The 15,625-nt window shown below is 54.0% G+C and overlaps 1 protein-coding gene across 1 annotated transcript; it reads left to right on the top strand.

The window, feature by feature from the left end:
- Positions 1–9,829: 9,829 nt before the first annotated feature.
- Positions 9,830–15,489, top strand: EIF2B2 (eukaryotic translation initiation factor 2B subunit beta). The gene is made up of 8 exons (XM_017835670.1): positions 9,830–10,007; positions 10,561–10,681; positions 11,234–11,382; positions 12,099–12,262; positions 12,547–12,642; positions 13,516–13,653; positions 14,276–14,342; positions 15,010–15,489. Exons 1-8 carry the CDS (start codon positions 9,845–9,847, stop codon positions 15,165–15,167), a joined length of 1,056 nt encoding a protein of 351 aa, XP_017691159.1. The 5' UTR covers positions 9,830–9,844; the 3' UTR covers positions 15,168–15,489.
- Positions 15,490–15,625: the final 136 nt, after the last annotated feature.

The following is a 15,625-nucleotide window of genomic DNA, read 5'->3' on the forward strand; positions in this document are numbered from 1 at the left end:
CGCCCCGCCGCCGGGCCACCGGCCCCGCCGTGCCGCCTCTGCCGCCGCCGGGCCATGGAGCGCGCCCCGCTCTGTCGCCGTATTTCACCGCCACCGCCCCGCCGCGGCCCCGCCCCGGCCCCGCCGCGGGGCGGGAGCAGGTGCCCGGCCCCGGCGGCCACGGGGACGGCCGGTGCCCCCGGGCGTGGCGGAGCCTCCTCCTCCAGCCCCCCGCGCTGCCTCCGGCCGTTTCTCCATCGGGCTACCCTGGCGCTTCAAGGGACCGGCCCGTGCCCGGTGCATCCCCGGCGGGCGGGAAGCCCCAGGGCTGTGTTGGACTCCTCGGCTCGCTGAATTCACTGCCCCATGCTCGTCACGCACCCTGCGCCTACCTGGCTGCCCTGTACCCACACGACAGCCCCTTCCCCACCCATCCTTCCCATTCCCTTGCTGTTGTTCTGTCCCCCCACTCAGACATCCCGTGACCATCCACCCACCCCATTCCGTGGGGCAAACTGCCCCGTGCCTGCCCCACCGGAGCCCTTTCAGAGGATTTCCAGCCACCACTAGCCCCAAGTACAGCATCCTGGTTCTGTCCACCATGGCGGGTCCCTCAAGCTTGGAAGGGAAGGGTGCACAGTGGGTCTGGGCCCTAATCCTGCTGCCAGCCCAGAGGAGCTCTGTGGCCTTTTCTGTTCTATTTTTAAGCCCCAGCGGCCAGGGACTCTGGAACTAAGGGAAGTGTGAAGAGATGCCAGCACGCAACACGATCCCTTGTGGGCTGCAGGTCCCAGGGAAATAATGGGCTCTGTATCCATGCCAGGATTCATGTTTCTGTCCTCCTGGGAGAGTGGGGAGGCTGCTCCAGGGCTTCCCTACCCACCACTGTGTGAGGTCTGTCCCTGCAGCATGAGGACATCAGTGGCCTGTCCCACAGCATACCTGTGGGTATGCAGGACAAGCCAGCTGCCTGTCCTCAGCCCTGTTGGGCCATGCAGGTGGCAGCGGCTCAGGCATCAGCGGGAGCTGAGCTCTGTCCAGAGCTTCTAGGCATTGGTACTACTGAGTGTGTGAGAAAGCTGCTGGAGCAAAGCCTGGCAAATTAGCATGGAGATGATGGAGAGATAAGCACACAGAAATCCCAGCCCCACTGCAGGTCCGGGTGCGCTGCAGTTCATCACTCAGCGGCACAGCACCAGCTCAGCAGCTGCTGGGGGCTTTGGTGCCTGTTCATACTCTCACCACTGGCTCGGCAGCAAGGAGCAGGTAACATCCTTAACGTCGTGACTGGAGCATGCCCATGCTCTCCCTCTATCACCCTATGGACTCTCCTGGGCCAAGGGGACCCCCCCACACACCTTCCACAGGGATAGTTGTGAGATGGGGGTGAAGGGAGCATTTCCTCCCACCTAAGAGCAGAGGCCGCCCTGAGCAGCAGCTGCTCCCAACTCGTTGGACAGAGAGAATCCTGTTATTGTAAAGACCGTGACCACACGGGGCCTCACGCCTGTCCTTGCAGGAAGGTCCCTTGGGGCCACCTCTCAGACACAAGGCCAGCCTCTGGCGCTGGAGCAAAGGGCTCTCCCCCAGGAGCCCTGTGGCTGGGAGACCAGCCCTTAATTGCCGAGTGCAATCCTGTTCCTGGTCTGAAGCTGTTTCCTCAGAGGCCTTGGGCAGAGTTTACATTCCTGGGATGAGCATCCACTTTCTAGGCAGCATGGAACAGAGACAGGAGAAGAGAAATAATATTTGGACACTGGTAACCTGTGACCAGCAACATCCTCCTGCCTATGGGAGAAACATCCAGCTGGCTAGGGCCACAATTGCTTGGTTTCCCTTCCGCCATGCTCTGTCCCTGGGGCCAAACCTGCCCCTCCCCAGCTGCAGGATAGGGCTGGAGGTCGATTCTATAAATGTACCGGCATGTCCCTCGTACCGCCTCCCACCCGGCTCTGGGGAGCAGCATTACGCACTTTGGGAACAAGGGACAGAGGAGGCTCAAGGGACAGCCAGGGACATAAGGCAAATAGAGACGTTTCCTTAAAGAGCAGATGCCTCCCCTTCGGTGAGCCCCATGCAGTGGCTGCTGGATGAGAGCATTGCCTTGAATATGCCGCTGCCTGTCTGTGCCACCTCCCTGCCCTGCTCACAAAGCTTGCTGTGGCTCCTAGGTGCCAGTGAACCCTGGCTGTCCAGTGGGGAAGACCAGCCCTGGCACCTGGCTGCAAGCATGCCATGGCACATCTCTGCGAGGGAACAGCGTCACCTCCGTGCTGCCTACATCTTCTGGGTAAGGGGCAAGAGCAAGACCCTTGGCTGCCCATGAGCACTGAAGGAGCCCAGAGCAGGCAGCTGCTCTCTCCTGCAAAACCTCACCCTGTGCATCACAGGTGAGGTCCCTCTAAGTCACCTTTTCTGAAAACAGCCCCATTTCAGCATCAAAATCCCTTTGTGGGCAACTTATCCCCTGCAAAATCCCACCTTTCGCATCTCACGTAGAAAGAGCCCAACAAAAACTTGTCCCTGAGTCACTCTTAAGCTGACTGTAGGCTTAAGGATCTTCCGCATCACCCCTGAAGCCCTCAGAGAACACCTCTGAAATCCTCAGGGCATTATTTTTGTTCTACTGCTATTTAGGACACCAGAGTCAGTCTCATCAAAGCTTTAGGCTTCCTCCAAGGGAAGTGCCAAACCTTCTATGCTCCAGCGCCTGGCACAGTCACCCTCTACGTGGCTGACCCCAGTGGGCAAGAGCCCCTCCAGCAGCTACCTATGTCTTGCACTGTGAATGCAGTCCCGAGGTCAAAGCAGCACAAGGATGTAAGGCACTGGGCTCCTCACACCTACCCTTTATCCCACAGCACCCATGTCTCACCCTTGCTGTTTCATTTGATTGCTTTCCCTGGCCCTGATCTCTCGTAAGAGACTCTCCTAAGCTCTACTATCAGTGGCTTGGTCCAATGGCTAATACTGAGGTAAACCAGATCAATCATCTGCAGCTTTTGTCTCTGCAGTGGGGATGCAAGGTGAAAGACAGAGGGGCTTGAGACTGGCTGTTGGACCTGCTTGTACCTGCATTTGAGAGTAAGAATGAGGATGGGAATGGTCTGGCAGGGGCCTCCCCAGCCCTAGCCTCTGGACAGCAGGGACCTAGACCTCTCTGCCAGAAGACTGCTGCTGACTTCTGGGAAATGCGGGGCTCTCCAGTGCCCTTGCAGGCAAGCAGGGCTGCACCAGTGACCCCTGGATGGTCAGTGTTGCTCCTCAAGGAAACAACTTGCAAACAACCTGCCTGGGCACCTGGGCCCTTAAGGACTCCTCAGAGCTCTGCTGCAGCAGATCTGACTCCGAAAGATGCCCTTGGCAGCACATCTCTCATCCCTGGCGGCTGGCCACGGTGGCGTCAGTGCCTCTCCCAGCCCAGGTGCACAGGGGGATGTGTTTGCTGAGGGAGAGAATGACAATAGGGGGAAATGGGCTGTGCCGTGCACCCCAATGGTGGTGGCTCACAGCCCCGGTCACTGCTGCCCGTGGCAGACGGAAGCGTCCGGCCTTAGTCAGCCCCGGCCGCACGTGGCAGGAACTCTGGTGTTTGTTTTGGTTCCTGGGGAGGGGAGTTCAGCCTCCCTGGGGACCCACAACCAAAACCACAGGCACCTGACAGTCCATCCCCATGCCTTGGGACAGCAGGGTCTGGTCCCCATGGGTCACAGGCACTGGGGGCTGGCCTAGGTCATACAAGAGATTAGGAGGGGCATGGGATGGGCACAAGGGCTATCTGAGAGCACTCAAGGCAGAGGACCTGGGCAATGGGAAGTTGTGGAAAGCCTGGATGCTGCTTCCAGGCATGACTTAAATCCCCTGTGGGGACATGGACAATGCCACTAAGGAGGAGGTCCTTGAGATTGTCAGATCCAAGCCCTGGGAAGCTGTGGCCCTCATCCAGCCAGTGCTCCAGGAACAGGTCGACCCAGTACTGCTCAGCTTAGCACTTCCACTTTCAGCACAGGCTTAGTTCAGGGCTGAGACTGAGCCTGGGGCAGGGGACAGAGTTGCCTTCCCACCAGGGCAAAGCTGTGGGCAGATGGCAAAGCAATGCCAGCAGTGGATGGGAGGGTTAATGACCACAAGCCATCTCCCAGCCCAGCCATCAGTCAGCTGTGCCTGGTGGGGAGGGGACTAGGGAGCACACCCTGCTGGGCACCCATGCTCAGTGTCCAGGGGATGAGCAACCACATGCGGCAGGGACTGGCCAGACCATGGGTGTTTGCAGGAATGCACAACCCAGGAGCAGGGTGAGGAGCCAAATTGCAGCCCTGAGCATAGCTGGGTGCCTACAGGTAAGTGTTCTGTCAGCAGCCCCAACAGCAAGTGCAGTCACTATGCAAAAACAACAGCCCCTTGCACATGAGCTGCTGAGAGTCCACAGTGACACAGCACTCACAGCACACCTCACCCTCTTCTGTCCAAGCTCCTCTCCTGAAGCCCCGGGTGGGACCTGAGCCTCCAAACCCCAGAAAGCCTGCACAAATTTCTCTCCAGCAGCTGCAGAATGCTGTTTGGGAAAAACAAGGACTGTGGCCAGGACAGACTGGTGTAGCAGTGTGTGTGACCTTCTGCCACCAGCAGAGATGGAACACCCTGGGCCTGCACGGGGCGGGAGGCACAGGGTATGGTAACCGCGGGAGGGGTGAGACACTCCCAGTGGGAGCAGAGCAGCCCTCTCCCCAGGAAACAGATAGAGGTTACTTTTCCACCAGAGAAGCAAGCATATTCTGCACATTTATCACGTTTCATCTACCCTGGGGAAAGGGCAGTGAGCACTGAATGGAGAGGAGAGGCACCCAGGCATGAACTGCCTGCTGCTCTGCTGCTGGCCCTCACCTCCCAGCTTTCCAGGCCCAGTCAGCCAGTGGGCAGGGGCTGCCAGGCACTTTTCTCCCCTGCCAAACTGGAACCCGATCCACACCCAGCCCAGAGCTTCTGGCTGCTTATCATGTGGATGCAGTTCTCCTGCTTTTAGCTGTCATAATATTGACACAAAGCAAAATAATAGTGATGGCAAGACTCTGCCTGGCTCTGGAAGGCAAACAGGCAAGGAGACGGGAGCAGCAGACGCCACTATTATGTGCGATGGGGCAGCAGCCAGGGCTGCTTCCAAGCTCTGCTCCCCTGCATCATGCCTGCTGATAAGGGGGCTGTGGGATGTGGACAGAGGGGGATGCAGGCTCCACAGCACGCTCTCCTTGCTGAGGAACGAACGTGTGCATCGGCAGGGCTTCATCCCAGAGGCTTTCCCAGAACGTGGGTGGAGGAGTGGCTCATCTCTCCCTTTCCCTGAAACCTGGCAGCCGCTGAATAGCTGCCATCACCCGCAGCAGACAATGAGCAAAGCAATCCCAGGGCCAGCTGCACTGCCGGGAGTGCATGAGCAGAGGAACTGTGGGGAGCTGGCTGGTGACCAGGAAGCAGCCCAGACTGCTGGTGTCACGGACCCCCTTGGTGACCACAAAGCATCCAGGCCACACTTTGTCTCACCCCAAGGGCTTGGCTTCCTGCAGCTGCGCCAGGTTTGCTCCAGAGCTTCTCTGAAGCCAGCCTGGAGGGATGGGCCTCCAGCATCACCTCCTCTGTGGCTCAGCCAGCCTGCCATGTATCCTCTGAGCAGTGACAGAGCCATAGCCAACACCTGCACAATGCCACTGAGCTTTCTGAGTCCTTGTGCCTTTGGTGGCACTAGGCAAAGCCAACGCCTTTTCAGGGTATGAAGGCCCAGCACACTGCTAGTGATGCTGAGGACAGCACCTCCTGCCCAGCTCTGTACATTGCTCCGTCATCCCTTGTTGCAGTTTATTTTCCTACATGACATGCAGTGACTTCCCACACTTCCCTCATCTCTTCCTGACCAGCCTGGCCTTTGAACTGGCTGCCTCCAGCTGCCTGCATCCCAAGAGGAGACCTGGGCAACTGCCATAGATGAATGAGCCGACAAGTGAGGATCCACATCCAGGGCAGGCATTCGGACGCCAGCTTCCCATGCCTCTCCCAGGGGCCGGGAAGGGCGAGACGCAGCCCACCCTGGGCTGCTTCCACAACAAGCCCTAGAAAAACCTTCCTGCTTCCCAGCCTTGGTCTCTATTTTTAAGGCTCCTAAAAGGAGTGGGGTGCAAATTCAAACTTGCTGGCAGGAGAGATGGTTCCTGAGCCAAATTCAGAACCGCCTACTCATTTTCCATGGGGATTGTGGACTCCATCGGTATTGCAAGGGTCTGGCTATGGGATCAGCCTGCCTGTGGGTGCTGTGCTGACGTGAGGATGAGACAGCAGCCATTTTCCAGGCAGAGACAAGCGCATGTACACACAGGCGGCCGAGCAAGAAGCTGCATCAAATCCTTCACTAACCTGAGGCACTAAATCCATCCTGCTATTCCCCAAAGCAAGCCCTGCCTGTTTCTCTTTGGCCACCCAGGCAGTTATGGCAGCCAGGCTTTCCAGAGGATGACCAGTTTAGGAGACAGTTGTTACCAGGGTCATCAGCGAAGACCAGCAGAACACGTGCCCTGGTACCTGCAGCGTCAGATGCGAATTTCAAGCATGCCAAAACTGTTGATGACTCAGACAATGTGTGCGTGCGCCTGCAGAGCTGCAGAGGTCAGCTTTCCAGCTATTCACGTACCTGCATTTGATCACCAGCTGTTTGTTTGGGGGGTTTGTCTTCTTTTCCTAGAAGCTTGAGTTTTAAACATGCATTCCACACTCAGTTCAGCTCATTATTTTCATCCCCTTGACTTACTAAGTGATCTACTTTCTCCCCTGTAGCATGCCGAAAACACTGGTTTGAGCTCCCTCAGCCCTTCAGCACATTCACTCCTGCCTCTACATCGGTGGCTGCAAGAGCTTTGGGATTGACTTGTTTTTGTCTCAGGCATTTGAGCGTCGACTTTCCAAAGAGCAATCATGTCACACCAAAGATACCTTTGGTGCATCCTTCCTCTTAGACTGTGCTTCATGTTCCCCCCACTCCCATGCACTGTGACATTCTTAACTCAGTCACTTGTGCTCAGCAAGTGGCTTAGGCACCTAGCAGTAACGCTGCTTCTTCCCATGTTGCCCATCCAGTCTTCACAGTCCATGCTGTGCTGACAGCCTGCACTGTTGCTCCTGCTGGGCCGTGGCTCGGCTGGCTCTCTTCTTCTGGCTCCTTCCTTTCGCCTGTGCTGAGCGTGAGCAGCTCACTTTGCTTACCCTGGTGTTGCAGACGAGTCCAATTACTAGAGTTCAGGAAACTGATTCCCCTCCCTGGCATTTCGTCCAGCCCACTTACCCGCTGAGAGTTTCTAATCCAAACAGCCTCCCAGTACAAGATGTTCCAGTGCTCCCAGGCTCTACCCAGCCTCTATCCTGCCTTGTCCTCCCTCACATGAGCACTTGGGGGATGACATTCAGCCTCCAGGGATGCAGAATTCACTGGGAGGAGGAAAGCAGTGTCTCCAGCAGCCATCCCTGATGGTACAGAGCAGGATGCTGTCCTGGGTAGGCTGTCAGCTCTCCAAGGAGGTGAGACAGTTTTCAGCCCCACTGCAGGCCCATAAAATGTGCTGCCATGCTTATCCAGCCAGCTCATCCCCTACTCAGCTCTTTTGTCTCCAGCACCACCACCATCTGCAGTTGTGTCAGCTTCATTGCTTGCTCATGCACCAGCTGGGAAGCTGAAGCCATCGACTCTGCCCCAGAGTCCTGGGTACGCCCAGGAAGGGAAGGAGGGTGTGCTGTGGAGGAGGCTGTGTCTGTAGCAGCAGAGGGGGCGTCCTGCTCTGAAACACTCAGCAGCTGTGGACCACCAGGTGAGACTCCTTCCAGCTGCCTACGGATGCACACATACACCCCCCATCTTATTGCTTCTGCCACAGTGGCCAGAACAGCCTACAAGGCAGCAAGATTTTAGCAGAGTACATCAGGACACCAACATGCATCTTTCCAGCTGCCTTCTCCATTTGCCCCGGAGTCCCTGCACTGCCTTTGCTGCCACTCCTCCTCCTCACTCCCATTTTCAGTCCTCCTGGGCACTCCTTGTCTAACTCACTGGGTCCTGACAGTAGCTGCTGGCTAATGACAACCAGATGTCTTGTAGCCATGGGCCTCCTGAGCAGCCTGGATTTTGCCTTTCAGCTCTCCAGAGAGCCACAGTTTCTGGCTCAGCTCAGCTATGCAAGGCTAACAGCTCCTGAAATCCCCATTCGGAGGCTTTCATTCATGAAACACAAGGCAACAGACCAAGTGCAGGACTCTGCCCCTCAGGGGACACCAGACTGCCAGCTCTCTTATGCCAGCTGTTGCAGCAGTGCCCGGCAGAAAGTGCTGTAGGGAACAGGGCAAGAACAGCACAAAAAGGGGAAAAGCTCTGTAGCCTGGCAAGGCACTGGGAAGAAACTGTCCCATAATAGTTACTGAGACTGGAGCAGGGAATGTAAACAGCCCAGCACCCACAAGGAGGTCATAACCTCAGGGCCCAGTTTCCCTTCCTCTTCTCTGTCCTGCCTAATCTCCAAGAGCTGCTCTGTTTACTAGCAAGATAAGTAAACAAAGGAAAGCTCCAAAGCAATGATTTTTTTTTTTTTTTGGCTAATTCACTGCATGTCCCAGTCCCCGGGTGCATGTGTGGGAGCTGTTTCTGCTCACCAAGGCAGCTGGCACACAGCACTGCATGGGCACAGCCAGGGGCAGCAGCAGGCAGCTGATGGGCACGGGCAGCCCTGCCCTGCCCTACCTGCAACATGGCTGTGCAGAAGGGCAAAGGGAGATGGGGTTTCCCCACACAGATGCAGAGCTGGGCAGGCCTTGCTCCAGGGAGCCTCTGATTTACATGTGATGGAAGAAAACAGACACTCACAGGAAGAGAAGGAGGAGAGAGGGCATCAGGGAAGCAGGACGTGGCCAGTCAGCACAGCAGAGCCAATAGCTGGGCAAATCCCGTCACCCTCCACTGACTCTCTCCAGGGGCAAAGGACAAGACAAGCTCTTCATGGAGGGAAACTCTGAATTCCAGTCAGGGCCATAGTCCCCCGCAAGCACATCCAGCCAAACCCAGAAGCATAGCCTTTTGCCAGGTGTTGAAGGGATGTGGCAAGCTTCCTTTTCCAGGCTGCCGGGTGCTCTGGCTTCCAGGCATACAGGGGCACTTGAGGAAGGAGGAGGAGAGAGGTCTGGAAAGACTCTCAGTCCACCTCAGGTTTTGGACGACAAATCACCTGCATTAAGTCGTGAAGAACCAGCACACCAGCTGTTGGTATCTTGCCGGAGACCCAACAGTCGCTGGATGGCAGCTGGCTGTAGGGTGAGTCCTAAAGGAACCAGACAAGCACAAAAAAGATGTGAGGAACATCCAAGGCCCCACAGGCCTCTGCATGAAGCAACTGCTGAAAACTTCCAGCATAAACCAGTTTGCTTTGATTTCCTAATCTAAAACAACAGGACACAGATCAGAGCCACAGAGTAAAGCAGCACGGCAATGAGAATCATTCCGTGGCTCCTGCCTGTTCCTTGAACACATTGCTCCAGGAACCAGACACAAAGGAGCTACATTCCTGCCTTATCCAGGGCCGGTTCTGTCTCTGCCAGCAAGAACAATTGGACTGCCAGGAACTGCGCCTTTCCCAGCCCATTTGCTTTGGCTTTTCACCCCCAGCCCGCCGCCTGGTCCAAAGTAAACCCCTCCGGGCGGGCCTGCCCGCGGCCCCGGGCCCCGCCCGTCTTCCGGGAAACGGCAGCGCCGCCGCTCATTGGCTGGCCGCCGCCGGGGGGCGGGCGTACCTCGGCAGCCCTGCCAATGGAGCGGCGGCGTGGCGGAAGCGGAAGGGTCGCCGCCATGCCGGGCGCCGCCGAGCGGGGCTCGGAGCTCTCGGAGCAGATCGAGGCCTTCGCGGCGCGGCTGCGGCGCGGTGGGGAACGGCCGCGCTCCGAGGACACGGCGCGGCAGACGCTGTCGCTGCTGCGGAAGATCGTCGGGCACGGGCGATGGAGCCGGGCCGGTGAGAGCCGGGTGGTGGCAGGGCCCGGCGGCGGGAGGGCAGTGGCGGGGGAGCTTCTGCGAGGCCCGGCGCCCCGGTCGCGCTGTCGGTGCGGAGGGAGCAGCGAGGCCGGGGCAGGGCCAGTGAGGGAGCCCCCGGGAACTGGAGCCTCGCTGACAGCGGCCAGTGGGTTCCCAGTGCTTGTCCTGCCGCCGCGCGGCCTTTCGCAGCCCGCTGTGCTCCCGAGCAGCATTGCCTGAGGAGCTTCCTCGCTCCAGCCTGGCTTTTCCAGCGGCGTCAGTCCGAGCACGGACCTTTCCAGCAGCACGTGGTTTCCTCTTTCACTAAACGCACCGCTTATGGTCTTCCCTAAGTCCGCATTGTGTCCAAGCGATTCCCACTGCAGAACCTGCCGTGGGACGAACAGCTTTGTGAGGGGCTCCTTGCTGTTCTCGGTGCTGAGGTGCCCGTGCCAGAGCAGCCACTGGCCCTGGGATGTTGAGGGGGTGCGCTGGTTTGATGCTCACGTGGGTTTGCTCTGGGCAGCGTTAACCAATGCCCTCCTCTCTTCCAGGGGAGCTCATGGATCTGATCCGGACAGAGGGCCAGAGGATGACGGCAGCTCAGCCGTCAGAGACAACTGTGGGCAACATGGTGCGACGAGTATTGAAGGTCATTCGTGAGGAGTATGGCAGGTGAAGTTTCCCTCTTGCTGCCGGTATCTCTCTAGAAGCCTAGAACAGTCCTCCCATGCAACATGTTCATTTGCTTCTGTGAAACCACGTTAGTTTCCATCACTCCTTTCTCCCCTCTTTCTTAGAGAAGGATTTAGCAAGTTTAACATCAAAGGCAAGCCTGTTGTTTCCAGTGTGGCTGATGACATTTCCTCTATAGAAACCACTTGGTGTATGTGTTGTGGGTGCATGAGAACAGTCTGTGCCCTGACCTTGGGCTGTTCTCTCCTTCTGTTCCCAGGAGGGTCCATCCTGCTGGAGCAGTAGCCTCGAGCCTGCTTCTCATCTGTGGACAGCAGTGTTTGCACATGAATTAAGGCAGCACTTCTGGCAGAGATTTGAGTGTCTCTCTGCCTAGACAGCTAGGGAAGCTTATTGGTGTGGTGTGCCTCCTCTGTGTGGCTTTCCTTCCTGTCTCCTCACATCCAAGTGTGCTGTGCTGTGGGGACATTGCTCAGCCTGGCTGTGGCCCTGCGCTCTTTCCTGAGGCTGAAGAGCTGCTTCTCTCCACAGGCTTCATGGGCGCAGCGAGGAAAGTGATCAGCAAGAATCCCTGCACAAACTCCTGACTTCTGGAGGACTGAGCGAGGATTTCAGAACCCCTTATCCCTCCCTCAGAGCTAACGTTATTGAAGCTATTAATGAGATGCTGATAGAGCTAGGTACGACTGGGTCTGAACTGCTCCTGAGAGGAGCTTCTTATGGGATGGGACTGATGCTTCCCCCTTCTCTAGGTGGAAAGAAAACAGCAAGGATATGGGAGGCTTAATCTGAAGGAACTAAGGGACTGAAGCCCTGCTGCTACCAGGACTTAAACTAAGTCCTCTGCTTTACAGGGAGATGGGTGGAACATTGTGGAGGGAACAGCATGGGGAGTGTTGGCCTGTGCTCTTGGTCCTCTGGGAAGTCTTGAGTCCTCTGAAGAAGAGTCTAAAAAATATGCCAAGGTTGGACTTAATCCCTTTGCACATACAACCTGACCCTTGTCACAAAGCACCGTGATACATTTTTCTTTATCTGTGATACTTGTGACAGATCAGGGACCTGACTCGCCTTCTGAGGCCCAGGTTGCCTTGCTATTGAACTGCAAAACTGTTGAAGGGCTATGTGCATGGTGGTTATCTAGAGTAGTGCTGACACAATCCACTCCCCTCATGACAGAATTTTCAATAGAGCTATTTCTATGCATAGCTAGGACGCATGGGGCATTCAAAGGCCGGCTTCTTGGTCCCTCTCCCCTGGCAAAAAGAATGGGAAGAAAAGCTGCTCCTGCTCTATTAGTGCTCATAACATGGTTCTAGTGAAAAATTATCTTGTTGGAGGACAGTCCTAGCAGCACAAGTGTTGCTTTTCCACCTACGTCTTCCTTTTGTCGCAGAGGGCACCACTGATAACATTGCGATGCAGGCGCTGGAGCACATCCACTCCAATGAGGTGATCATGACCATCGGCTACTCGCGCACTGTTGAGGCCTTCCTGAAGGAAGCTGCCCGCAAGCGGAAGTTCCAGGTCATCGTGGCGGAGTGTGCGCCATTCTGCCAGGTAAGGCCTGGGCTGGCTGTCTTCTCCAGGCACCATCTTGTCCTGCGCATTCTTACTAAAAGCTTGTCCCTAGAGGCAAGTTGAACATTATGGAACTTCCTTTGCAGTTGAGAGGCTGGAGACGGCTTGTTATCCTACCCCAGCATCCTACAGTCAGAGGGCTGTATTTGTGTTCCATTGCTTGGTATTTTTGCAATTCAGACGAGAATTGAGTGCTGCTATCTCAACAACTGAACTGCAGGAGCTATGTCCCAGGGGACCAATTGGATTCTCCCTCTTTTTAGGGTCATGAAATGGCTGTCCGACTATCTAAAGAGAATATTGAAACTACTGTCATGAGTGATGCAGCTATTTTTGCTGTCATGTCTCGAGTCAACAAGGTAAGGAGGGCTTCATTAGAGGAGAGATTAATGGCAGGTTGAGTGCTTATGCCTCCTAAATGCAGGTCTCAGCAATGATGGATATATTTCTGAAGACTCAAAATTGTAATAGTCCCTGTTTACAGCTGGGGTGGAGATTGTCTGGAACCCTAAGTCAGTATGATGACGGAATGCATGGTGATAGGTTTTTTTGGTTTAGTGGCTTACAGGCAGAACAGTTACAAGAGAACCTCAAAGGATTAACCTCAGTTTTTAAAGAAGATGGAACAAAAAGCAGCATTTCCAAAGGGAAGAAACCCCCCTTGCCTGGAACACAAGATGGCTGGTGAAGGGAATCACCCTGGTGAAGGGTGTGTCTTTTCGAGCACACCTGTTCTGTACTTCTATAGAGATGAAGATGTGGCACCCCAAAGTAAAAAAAAAGAAAAAAAAAGTACCTGTAACATTAAAATCTAGCCACATTAATTCATTTCTATATATTTTAAGCTGCTTTACATTATTCCCATTTTACTGCAAGCAGTCAAATTACTTGTACAAAGTTTACTTTGTAGGCTTGTAGAACAACAGGGACCACAGCCCAGTTTTGGCTTGGTGTTCCCTGCAGTAGAACATACATTTGTCCTCTGAAGTTCTCTGTGCTGGCTTCACCATGCTGGAGTCATGTTCTTGTTAGAGAGGAACATCTCAGTGCAGAGCCAGTGCCAGATGAAACAGATCAGGCATCCAGCTGCCCTATAACTTCAGCCTTTGGCTGGCTGGCTGTTCTGACACGCTCCTCCTCCAGCTCATCTGTCAGGGTCCGAGCCAGGAAGTGTTCCTTCCCCAGTTTGCTGTGGAACATGCTATCTTCTAATGCTGATTTGCCCTTTTAAGGTCATCATTGGTACAAAGACAATCCTGGCCAATGGTGCCCTGATAGCTGTGAGTGGGACTCACACTCTGGCACTGGCAGCTAAACACCACTCCACTCCGCTCATCGTGTGTGCTCCCATGTTCAAGCTTTCACCACAGGTAAGTACAGCAGCCCTTCAGGACCGTACCTGCAGGGGCTTTTACTTGTGGGAGCTTAGGTTGGAGAGCACTATCTGCCAAGGTTGATAAATGAGCCATCTCCCCCATCTGGCACTGTTCCTTCAGACAAATCTGGCACACCTCAGGATCTCCTTGAAGCTCCCTCTTCTGCCCCATGTGCAAAGCAGAGCATTGGGTATAAGGATGTAGAGCACTGCCTACTAGAGACTGACATCACCGTACTTATTTTTCCTCAACCACAACAGATTTCAGTTTATACTATTAGTGTTGAAAGGCAGAGGAGGTAGAATGAGATGCTCAAAACTGTTTCTTACACTCAGTACTTTTTCAGTATTGTCAGATGAAGTTGCAGACTGAGGAAGTCACTGTTCCAGTTCCGTAGGCTTTGCAGAAGGCTCTAAAAGCTCTGAGGAAAAACCTTTCACTTTAGACATTAGAGAGGTTCTAGACATAGACACTATGTAATTACTGTAAACAGATGTAATATCACCTGGCAAGTCATCTTCCTCTCCCAGTAGTTCTCTCCAGTGCCAGGACCTGTTTTCACTAGGATAATCAAGTAGGTTGTTTTTTTCCTGACCTTCCTGTACTCCTTCTTTAGTTCCCTAATGAAGAAGACTCATTCCACAAGTTTGTGTCACCACAGGAAGTGCTGCCATTCACAGAAGGTACTGGTTCTTCTTCATATGTCTGGTCAAGCTGCTTCAGGCTATAGTTTTTAATTTTTTTTTTAATAACTCACATAAAAATTAAGTGTAAGACTGTCTTATAACCCAGGACAGAAAATCCTTTCCTATTGTCCTTAGCAGAGAAAAGTGCTGGGAACCATCTAATTTTGTAACTTTCTGTTACAGAAAGTGCAGAAAAAGGATTTCTTTTGAACGCTGTCTTTGCAGTTTTGCTTCAGCTCTGAAATAGTGTTTTATTACAGGATGGTGATAATGATGCCAGGCAGGTGGCAGTTTCCTGTGGGAGAGGGCAGATGGCCAACACTGAGGGCAGCTTCCGTTCTCTCCTATAACTTGTGTTAACCTTTGAAACCCAGTATCTCTGCAGTGAGCTTCCCACACAAGCACCATCTTTAGAAAGGCATCAGCACCCAAGCCCATTTTCAGATAGCAAAGTCTCTTCCAAAAGCCCCACTTCTATGTTACGACGACTTTTGAAATGAAGACACCAGGCTCCGCACCAGTTTTTAGTTTTGGCCTTGTGAGCATTTCTTTAAATAATAACTTCAGGGTGGCACGTGCATAGTCAGTTTGTTTAGGGGCTCAGGAAGATGTGCAGAAGGCTAAATGTACTTCAAGTCTAATATTGCTGCTATTCACTTTACAGGGGAGATCCTGGCAAAGATCAACGTTCACTGCCCAGTTTTTGACTATGTCCCTCCAGAGCTCATTACTCTCTTCATTTCTAACATTGGGGGTAATGCACCTTCTTACATCTACCGCCTCATGAGCGAGCTCTACCATCCAGATGACTACGAACTCTAATACTGTGAAGCACCTTACTCTCCAGACTCTTCTCTTTATCTTTAGAAAGATACAACAGCTAATTCAAGTGTACATTACAAAGACAGGTTGCTGTGGGAAAGCAGTGGGGAATTTGCTCAGCAATGTCTTTCCTACCCAAAAGCAGCAGAAGGCAGAGCTTGTGTACAGATTTTGACTTCTGTGCTGTGTTAGAAACTGTGTGGAGCTGCTAAGCCACTTTGATTTTGAAGCAAGGCATATGTGTAAATCTGGGGCAGCTAGGCTGTTACTTCAAAGTGCGCTGCAATAAAGGCTGTTTACAGTGATCTCACTGTTAAGCACATTTTCCATAAGCAGTTGTTTTGTTTGTTTAACTAGCAGGAGTTTTACTAGTGTAATAAGTTGGCTGCACCTATGATGCAGCAGCACGCTTTATGGTGTGCTTCCACATGCAAATGTGATAGGAATGGGAATCCATT

This window comes from Lepidothrix coronata, unplaced genomic scaffold (genome assembly GCF_001604755.1).
Source record: "Lepidothrix coronata isolate B3197 unplaced genomic scaffold, Lepidothrix_coronata-1.0 Scaffold262, whole genome shotgun sequence".
NCBI lineage: Eukaryota > Metazoa > Chordata > Aves > Passeriformes > Pipridae > Lepidothrix > Lepidothrix coronata.

Bases quoted from the DNA above. Each gene is read 5' to 3' on its own strand.
- EIF2B2 (XM_017835670.1), top strand. From the start codon at position 9,845: ATGCCGGGCGCCGCCGAGCGGGGCTCGGAGCTCTCGGAGCAGATCGAG. The intron at 10,008-10,560 runs GTGAGAGCCGGG...CCTCTCTTCCAG, and splicing joins CGGGCGATGGAGCCGGGCCG to GGGAGCTCATGGATCTGATC. The intron at 12,643-13,515 runs GTAAGGAGGGCT...TGCCCTTTTAAG, and splicing joins TCATGTCTCGAGTCAACAAG to GTCATCATTGGTACAAAGAC.